General features: G+C 42.4%; 1 protein-coding gene and 1 pseudogene across 1 annotated transcript; one reads left to right on the top strand and one right to left on the bottom strand.

The window, feature by feature from the left end:
* The first annotated feature begins 34 nt into the window (after positions 1-34).
* LOC123731423 (glycine N-acyltransferase-like) lies at positions 35-642 on the top strand (annotated as a pseudogene).
* A 3,892-nt stretch (positions 643-4,534) lies between these two features.
* Positions 4,535-9,598, bottom strand: LOC106589913 (mitochondrial genome maintenance exonuclease 1). The gene is made up of 4 exons (XM_014180361.2): positions 8,806-9,598; positions 8,433-8,673; positions 5,778-5,910; positions 4,535-5,187 (listed from the first exon to the last, which is right to left on the bottom strand). The coding sequence occupies exons 1-4, from the start codon at positions 9,356-9,358 to the stop codon at positions 5,053-5,055; spliced, it is 1,062 nt and encodes a 353-aa protein (XP_014035836.1). The 5' UTR covers positions 9,359-9,598; the 3' UTR covers positions 4,535-5,052.
* Positions 9,599-9,663: the final 65 nt, after the last annotated feature.

Genomic DNA, 9,663 nt, shown 5'->3' with positions numbered 1-9,663 from the left:
CATATGATATCTGAGTGAGTGACTAACAAAATCAATGGGAGCCCCCTGGAGGTGAGGACCCCTGGGCACGTGCCCTTCTTGCATTTGTAATTCGCCCATGATTATTACAAGGTTTAGCTAGCTGGTTAGACTAAGGGCGATTCCACAGTGAAATTGAATCAAGGATATCCTCCCTGGATGAATCTCACAGTGATCTAGTCAACAAAACCTGGAAGATCGGGAACGCGGATCACAGTGTCTGGATGAACATGATCCAGAACTACCCGTCCTGCTGGATCCAGACAGCCAGCAGCCCAGAACCAGGGTTCTGACCTAGCCCTCCAGTGTCATGGGTATATACCATCTACACAGCTCTCACCAGAACAGAGGTGCTTTTACACATATGACATGTTCCCCCCTGAAAATAATTACCAAAACTATGGTTCGTACCCTGTCCCAGGTATCCTGTACACCCTGCCGGAGCACAGAGGACAGGGCCTGGCCAAAGCCCTGACCAGCAGCATGTCCAGGAGGCTCTATGCTCAGGGCTAGCCAGTGTACTGCTTCAGAGAGGAGAACACACTGTCCTACAGCCTCTTCACCAGCCTGGGCTTTACTGAGGACCCTCGATACAGGGCTGCATGGTACCAGTTCCATTATTAGTGTTAGCTAGTTCTGGGCTTTACTGAGGACCCTCGATACAGGGCTGCATGGTACCAGTTCCATTATTAGTGTTAGCTAGTTCTGGGCTTTACTGAGGACCCTCGATTCAGGGCTGCATGGTACCAGTTCCATTATTAGTGTTAGCTAGTTCTGGGCTTTACTGAGGACCCTCGATACAGGGCTGCATGGTACCAGTTCCATTATTAGTGTTAGCTAGTTCTGGGCTTTACTGAGGACCCTCGATACAGGGGCTGCATGGTACCAGTTCCATTATTAGTGTTAGCTAGTTCTGGGCTTTACTGAGGACCCTCGATACAGGGCTGCATGGTACCAGTTCCATTATTAGTGTTAGCTAGTTCTGGGCTTTACTGAGGACCCTCGATACAGGGCTGCATGGTACCAGTTCCATTATTAGTGTTAGCTAGTTCTGGGCTTTACTGAGGACCCTCGATACAGGGCTGCATGGTACCAGTTCCATTATTAGTGTTAGCTAGTTCTGGGCTTTACTGAGGACCCTCGATACAGGGCTGCATGGTACCAGTTCCATTATTAGTGTTAGCTAGTTCTGGGCTTTACTGAGGACCCTCGATACAGGGCTGCATGGTACCAGTTCCATTATTAGTGTTAGCTAGTTCTGGGCTTTACTGAGGACCCTCGGTACAGGGCTGCATGGTACCAGTTCCATTATTAGTGTTAGCTAGTTCTGGGCTTTACTGAGGACCCTCGATACAGGGCTGCAAAGTTCCCCTTTAACAGTTTGCGACTAAGGTCTTGCATAGAGATCAATGTTGACAATAAAAGCTACTCAATCCAAATAAAACGCAAGTATATGGAGAGATCTCGTGTGTGTGTATGTATATATATATTTATATATATATATTTATATATATATATATATATATATATATATATATATATATATATACACACACAGTTGAAGTCGGAAGTTTACATACACTTAGGTAAGTCATTAAAACTTGTTTTTCAACCACTCCACACATTTTCGTGTTAACAAACTATAGTTTTGGCAAGTCAGTTAGGACATCTACTTTGTGCAAGACAAGCAATCTTTCCAACAATTGTTCACAGACAGATTATTTAACTTATAATTCACTGTATCACAATTCCAGTGGGTCAGAAGTTTACATACATTAAGTTGACTGTGCCTTTAAACAGCTTGGAAAATTCCAGAAAATGATGTCATGGCTTTAGAAGCTTCTGTTAGGCTAATTTACATCATTTGAGTTAATTGGAGGTGTACCTGTGGATGTATTTCAAGGCCTACCTTCGAACTCAGTGCTTCTTTGCTTGACATCATGGGAAAATAAAAATAAATCAGCCAAGACCTCATAAAAACAACTGTAGACCTCCACAAGTCTGGTTCATCCTTGGGAGCAATTTCCAAACGCCTGAAGTTACCACATTCATCTGTACAAACAATAGTACGCAAGTATAAACACCATGGGACCACGCAGCCATCACACCGCTCAGGAAGGAGACGCGTTCTGTCTCTTAGAGATGAATGTACTTTTGTGCGAAAAGTGCAAATCAATCCCAGAACAGCAAAGGACCTTGTGAAGGTGCTGGAGGAAACAGGTACAAAAGTATCTATATCCACAGTAAAATGAGTCCTATATCGACATAACCTGAAAGGCCGCTCAGCAAGGATGAAGCCACTGCTCCAAAACTGCCATAAAACAGCCAGACTACGGTTGGCAACTGCACGGGGGTGGCAGCATCATGTTGTGGGGGTGCTTTGCTGCAGGAGGGACTGGTGCACTTCACAAAATAGATGGCATCATGAGGGAGGAAAATTGTGTGGATATATTGAAGCAACATCTCAAGACATCAGTCAGGAAGTTAAAGCTTGGTTGCAAATGGGTCTTCCAAATGGACAATGACCCCAAGCACACTTCCAAAGTTGTGGCAAAATGGCTTAAGGACAACAAAGGCAAGGTATTGGAGTGGCCATCACAAAGCCCTGGCCTCAATCCCATAGAAAATGTGTGGGCAGAACTGAAAAAGTGTGTGTGAGCAAGGAGGCCTACAAACCTGACTCAGTTACACTAGCTCTGTCAGGAGGAATGAGCCAAAATTCACCCAACTTATTGTGGGAAGCTTGTGGAAGGCTACCTGAAACGTTTGACCCAAGTTAAACAATTTAAAGGCAATGCTACCAAATACTAATTGAGTGTATGTAAACTTCTGGCTCACTGGGAATGTGATGAAATAAATAAAATCTGAAATCAATCATTCTCTCTACTATTATTCTGACATTTCACATTCTTAAAATAAAGTGGTGATCCTAACTGACCTAAGACGGAATTTTTACTAGGATTAAATGTCAGAAATTGTGAAAAACTGAGTTTAAATGTATTTGGCTAAGGTGTATGTAAACTTCCGACTTCAACTGAATCTTATCTCAGCTCACTGGTCATGATAACAACACCCACCCGTAGCACACGTTCACCCGGTCACAGGTGCACCTCAGCCACGCTCAAGGTACTAAACAATATCATAACCGCCATCGATAAGAGACATTACTGTGCAGCCGTCTTCATCGACCTGGCCAAGGCTTCGACTCGGTCAATCACCGTATTCTTATCGGCAGACTCAATAGCCTTGGTTTCTCTAATGACTGCCTCACATCTCCAATCCAAAATCAAATCTAGAATTCCTATTTCGCAACAAAGCCTCCTTCACTCACGCCGCCAAACATACCCTAGTAAAATTGACTATCCTACCGATCCTCAACTTCGGCGATGTCATCTACAAAATAGCTTCCAATACTCTACTCAGCAAACTGGATGCAGTCTATCACAGTGCCATCCGTTTTGTTACCAAATCACCTTATACCACCCACCACTGTGACCTGTATGCTCTAGTCGGCTGGCCCTCGCTACATATTCGTCGCCAGACCCACTGGCTTCAGGTCATCTATAAGTCTATGCAAGGTAAAGCTCCGCCTTATCTCAGCTCACTGGTCCCCATAGCAGCACCCACCCGTAGCACACGCTCCAGCAGGTATATCTCACTGATCATCCCCAAAGCCAACACCTCATTTGGTCGCCTTTCCTTCCAGTTCTCTGCTGCCAGTGACTGGAACGAATTACAAAAATCGCTGAAGCTGGAGACTTATATTTCCCTCACCAACTTTAAACATCAGCTATCTGAGCAGCTAACCGATCGCTGCAGCTGTATACAGCCCATCTGTAAATTGCCCACCCAATCTACCTACCTCATCCCCATACTGTTTTTATTTACATTTCTGCTCTTTTGCACAGCATCATCTGCTCATTTATCACTCCAGTGTTAATCTGCTAAATTGTAATTCTTCGCTACTATGGCCTATTTATTGCCTACCTCCTCATGCCTTTTGCACACACTGTATATAGACTTTCTTTTTTTCTACTGTGTCATTGACTTGTTTATTGTGTTATTGGCTTGTTTATTGTTTATTCCATGTGATTCCATGTGTAACTCTGTGTCACACTGCTTTGCTTTATCTTGTCCAGGTCGCACTTGTAAATGAGAACTTGTTCTCAACTAGCCTACCTGGTTAAATAAAGGTGAAATAAAATTTAAAAAATAAAAACTGTATATATATCATTGCAAGAGGATGAACTTTGACTAAATATTACTTTGAACAGTCATTAAATATGATGTTTTTATATGCATCTTATCAATGCACATGATTCAAATACCTTTTACACGAGCAAAGATTAAGTTGTGCTTGTGTTTGTCCATGCTCATTTTTAGTGTAAGCTGTGTGGTTTACAGTAGAACACCACAAAGGAAAATATTCAAATTGTATTCTTAGCTATAACATTTTATCAGTGTTGTGTTTAGAGATCGGATTGGTAAATGTTAATTCAATAACTGAAATGGAGGGTGCTTTTTCTTTTAATAATTTTATTGTATAAAACTAAAAATAGAAACTCTCTCTCTTTCATCTTTGTTTGTTGATTGCTGAACTTCACAGGCTGATGCTACCACCTAGTGGTTCGATTTCCTCAGAAGTGATGTTTATACTTTAAAAAGCAAAACAACTCAAAAAGTTTAGACTAGACAAAATGTTGTACTGTACAACAATTTAACATTCTCAACACAGTGTAAGGGTCAGCGATGCATTTTCTAGCTTGAATACAACCTTGAGGTAACATAACACTACACTAAAATAAAGAGCTGTTTTCAAACTTGTCAAGCTCAAAAATCGGGCAATGACGCAAAAAGACTGTCACAGGTCAGAGTAAATGCTAAATTGTCTGTTTCTGAGCAGACTGACACTCCTTTGTTCAAATCACCAGTCAAATGTGACTGAGTGTCAGAAAAGCCGAGCACTTTCTGTATCTGGGGGTGAGAGTACTTCTAGGTCCATCTGCTACATCAAGCAGCAAAGACACCATTCCTTCACCTCCTCTCGGTGTAATCCTCCAGTCGTACCAGCCATCTCTCCCAGTACTGTAGCACCTGCTCTGAGCTCAGTAGATGAGGATGGGCAGGGGAACCATCTTTATAGGCCACCACAATCAGTCCATTCTCAACCTACAGGGACAAGGGGGGGTAAGCCATGTAGGAAATGAAGCACATAGTTTAGCATGTAGTAAAGAGATATGGTCATGTTTCATGGTCGGAGACAGAGAGTCAGCCAGTCCCAATTTTCTCCGTGCCCCTCCCCCTTGGCCCTAACTCTTGGACGTTTGCAAATCTGTAAGGTGGCAGCAATACTGGAAGTTCTTTCACTGCACTGCTTATACCTACCCAGAACCTTCAAAGCTTCCAATTATACCTACCCAGAAACTAAAGAACTGGAAGCTCCTTCACTATACTGCTTATAACTACCCAGAACTGCAAACATTGAAGGGTTAGGGCCAAGGAGGAATGGTAGGAAGCGAATTAGAACAGGCTGAGAGAGTATGGTGGTCTCCAGTGGTGTAGTGGAGGGTAAACACGGATAAATGCCATTTACGCAGCTTTTGTATTTTGCGTGAGCGGTTACCCATCTTCTGCTGAAAAATACATTGAAAGTTCCTGGGAGTGTTACTGTAACTCACCACGAACTACGGTCAACGTTTACCCACCTATTTATTTTTTTACCACTACATCACTGGGGGTCTCGCTCAAATCATACCTACCTGGTAGTTGTAGTTCACGTCGTTGTTTAAGGCCCCAACGTAGGCTGCCACCTGTAGAGGGTTGTCGTAGGTGTTGCTGAGGAAAGGTTTAGACCTCTCCGATGTCTTCCAATCGATCACACACAGCACACCCCTGAGGAACGAAGGCTGAGGTTTAGGGGCCAGTTTCCCAGAAACAGATTTAAAACTAGTCCAGGGCCCTTCCAATTTAGATTCTCCATTGAACATGCATGTTTTATAGTCAAGGACTAAGCTTTATCTGGCTATCCATACTAATTACGGAGACATTTATAGATCGGCAGGTAAGGGTGCTCTCGAGCAGCTAGATGTTCTTTACCATTCCGCCATCAGATCTGGTTGACTCACTAATCACAAATGTTTCGTTTGTAAATGATGTCTGAGTTTTGGAGCATGCCCCTGGATTTCTGTCAATAAAAACAAATTGTGCTGTCTGGTTTACTTAATATAAGGAATTTGAAATTATTTATATTTTTACTTTTGTTACTTAAGCACATTTTAGCATTTCCATTTACTTCTGATACTTAAATATATTTAAAAACCAAATACTTTTAGACTTTCTCAAGTAGTATTTTGCTGGGTGACTTTTACTTGAGTCATTTTCTATTAAGGTATCTTCACTTTTACTCAAGTATGAGAATTGAGTACTTTTCCCACCACTGCATAAACGTTAGTATTATTAGCAGAGATGGTATAGAAAGCATTCTATTTTGTTTGGTATTGGTCTAGCTATCTAATGTTAGCTAGCTACTTCATCATTGAATGTTATTTTCACAATATTATGCATTATTGTATAGTCACCAATTCAGGCTACTTTAGCTTTGACATAAAATGCTTGATATTGTAGGCTCTCTACAAAAAGTTGGGCTTTTATGGCACGGAGGGCAGTGCATTGGCTTCTTCAATAATGTCAGACCAGGCTTGCTGGTTCAATTTATGCTCCTGCAGTTTCCTCCCAATCACTATATTTGGAATGATATGTGGCTAGATGGCTATTGATTTTTCGAGTATGGTGCACAGACCAGTGAGCTAACCATTGCCTTTGGGGACTTGTAACGTGGCACTAACAGGTTACTTTTTGCATTGCATATTCTTTGGTGCACAATCCATCACAATGTTATGTGCAAAGCATATTGTCCTGGCAAATGAAGGAAGAACTCAGATGGCTTACATATGGAGTTGCTTGGAATTGGAAAGGCCTGTGGGTTTAAATTTCTTTCCCTATTTTTCATTTCCTGTGAGACTAAAGAGGAAACTTCCACTCCTTTGATTCCTGTTGACTTTGCAAAGCTGAGTATCAGAGTTCAGGCAGTGGTATGGTAAAACTATAAACAGGCTGTGGATCATTCACACGGTATTAGCCTGTATCTCTTAATCATAACATCTGGATCAAGTTTATGATCAATATTTCTCAAATTAAAATCAGGTTTCACCCACTCAAACAAAAACAGTTGTTCAGATGGGATAAATTTAGCCTTGACAACAATAACCATAGGGAGTGGTAAGATGGCACCAACAGATCTGGGACCAGGCTAATAGAAATGTACACTAGCGGACTCTGGGGAACCCTGACTGACTTGTTTTGGGAAAACACTTGGAGTTATTCCACGCATTTTTGTGTGTTATTCAATCCCAAGTATGAGTCGCGTATCACAGGACTTTGAATTCAGTGAAGAGTAATGGGAGTTACTGGTAAACCACTCTAAAGTGAAAGCTTTCATTTGTTAGGCCTACCCGTATTCACCTCTCTCCACTCTGTCCTGTACTGTCTAAGGTCACATTCAATAGTGCATGGGAAGTCAACAGTAAGGTTTTCAAGAATGTGTTCTGGAGTTTGGACTAGGTAGCCCTGAGACATGGTCCGCTGTAATCTACTCCCATGTCTCATAGGTAGGGTCTAGGCCACCCATTCTGCCAGTCACATTCTGTTAAAGGTCCCCAAAGCACACACATCCCTGGGTCGCTCCTCTTTTCAGTTCGCTGCAGCTAGCGACTGGAACGAGCTGCAACAAACTCTCAAACTGGACAGTTTTATCTCAATCGCTAAATTCAAAGACTCAATCATGGACACTCTTACTGACAGTTGTGGCTGCTTCGCATGATGTATTGTTGGCCCTACATTATTGCCTTTGTACTGTAGTCTGTGCCAAATGTTTGTACCATGTTTTATGCTGCTACCATGTTGTGTTGTTACCATGTTGTTGTCATGTGGTGTTGCTGCCATGCTGTGTTGTCTTAGGTCTCTCTTTATGTAGTGTTGTGGTCTCCCTTGTCGTGATGTGTGTTTTATATTTTTATTTGTAATGCCAGCACCCCATCTCCACAGTAGGCCTTTTTTCTAAACTGTCATTGTAAATAAGAATTTCTTCTTAACTGACTTTCCTAGTTAAATAAAATAAAATAAATAAAATCCCCACAAGTGGAGAGAATTAATAAGTGTGAATTGGCCAAATAAACTGACAGGTCAGGTAGAGATTGAGTCAACTACATTGCAGACAATGAATTTTACATCAGATTACTACATCATGTGATGTGGTTAGCTGACATGCTGAACACCTATCAAGTTGTTGAGAGAGACATCTATTAGTGGTCTGCAATGTAGCTATCCTGGAACGTGGCCATCATCACCATCCTTACCTGTAGAGAGCTACACAGTCCACAATCCCCAGATAGCCTAGTTTTTCATGCTGCACACGGCTCTCGATGGCTCTCACTCCCCTAACGTCCTCCAGTACATGGCGTACACTTTCCATGTATCCCTCTACCTCCGATGGTACCTCTGGTGCCTCCTCAGGATCTTCCCCCGGTACCTCCTTTGTTGTCAATGGGAGAACACTCTCCACGGCCGTATGGAAAAGCTTCCCTTGTCTGAAGAGATCTAACATAGAAACATTTGGGTCATTTGAATGATAGTGTGTGTATATCATGTCCTCATTTGCAGAACATTCATATTTTAGAGCCTTAAAAAAAAAATGTTTTACTTTCGAATCAGAGGGTTCTGCCTACTTACTCTGACTGTATTCCTTAAAGCCATCCTCTCCCAGTTGAGCTATCATCTTCCTCCTCCATCTCTCCAGGTAAAACTGTTGCTCCGGGGACATAGTCTCCTGTAGGATACGGGTCACACTGGGCACTGAGCCCCTGTCCTGACCCCTTCGTAGGATAATTCTGGCTGGAGCCCCTCCAAGTTCAGTTTCGCCAAAATCAAATACCCTGTCTTGGTTGAGTAACGGGTGGAGGATTTTAGGCACTTTGGATGGTGTTGGAGTTCGATTAGATGGTGTTGGGGATTTTATCACAGGTCCGTAGATTTGAACATCTTGCTCCTCTAGGATATCGGGAGTTTGAGCACTGACTCTGTGGGACACAACTGACTTGAGGAGTGAGGAGTAGCGTCCGCTGTCCACGGAACTGTATGGACTGCTTTTCTTGCGAGCTGGAGAGACATTGGAGGTGGAGAAAGTATTCACGGAGGTCCGGTAACAATGGGAGAAGAGTCCACTGACAACCCTAGATGACTCCCCAACACGCTGGGCACATCTCAACAGCTGATGTAAACGCATTCTAGCTAGCTAACGTTAGCTAGTTAAATACATATATCCTACAACGTTCACTGTGTGCTCTATCTTTGCGTTTACAGCTAGGTAATTTAAAGTGACTCAAGACAGCAACGCCTAAATTATGCTTTGTTTACATTAAATAATTAGTGAAGATAGAAAATAACGAATTAAGTTAGATGATAGTCGTCACCTCTCCCAAAAGTCGCGCCATTTTTGTTACAACTTTTTGACCGGAGAGTGAGAGGTTGCCGGGGCTTGTATTTTTTTCTCACGTAAATCCTGTGTGGGACATGATAGAAAAAACTACA

This window comes from Salmo salar, chromosome ssa28 (assembly GCF_905237065.1).
Source record: "Salmo salar chromosome ssa28, Ssal_v3.1, whole genome shotgun sequence".
In the NCBI taxonomy this organism is placed as follows: Eukaryota; Metazoa; Chordata; class Actinopteri; order Salmoniformes; family Salmonidae; genus Salmo; species Salmo salar.
Note: the sequence above shows the minus strand (reverse complement) of the source record. Positions and strands in the feature narration are given on the sequence as shown.

Excerpts from the sequence above, each read along its gene's own strand:
- LOC106589913 (XM_014180361.2), bottom strand. The coding sequence starts at position 9,358 with ATGCGTTTACATCAGCTGTTGAGATGTGCCCAGCGTGTTGGGGAGTCA. Across the intron at positions 8,674-8,805 it reads CTTTAAGGAATACAGTCAGA|ATCTCTTCAGACAAGGGAAG; the intron begins GTAAGTAGGCAG and ends TTTCTATGTTAG. Across the intron at positions 5,188-5,777 it reads ACGTGAACTACAACTACCAG|GTTGAGAATGGACTGATTGT; the intron begins GTAGGTATGATT and ends TTGTCCCTGTAG.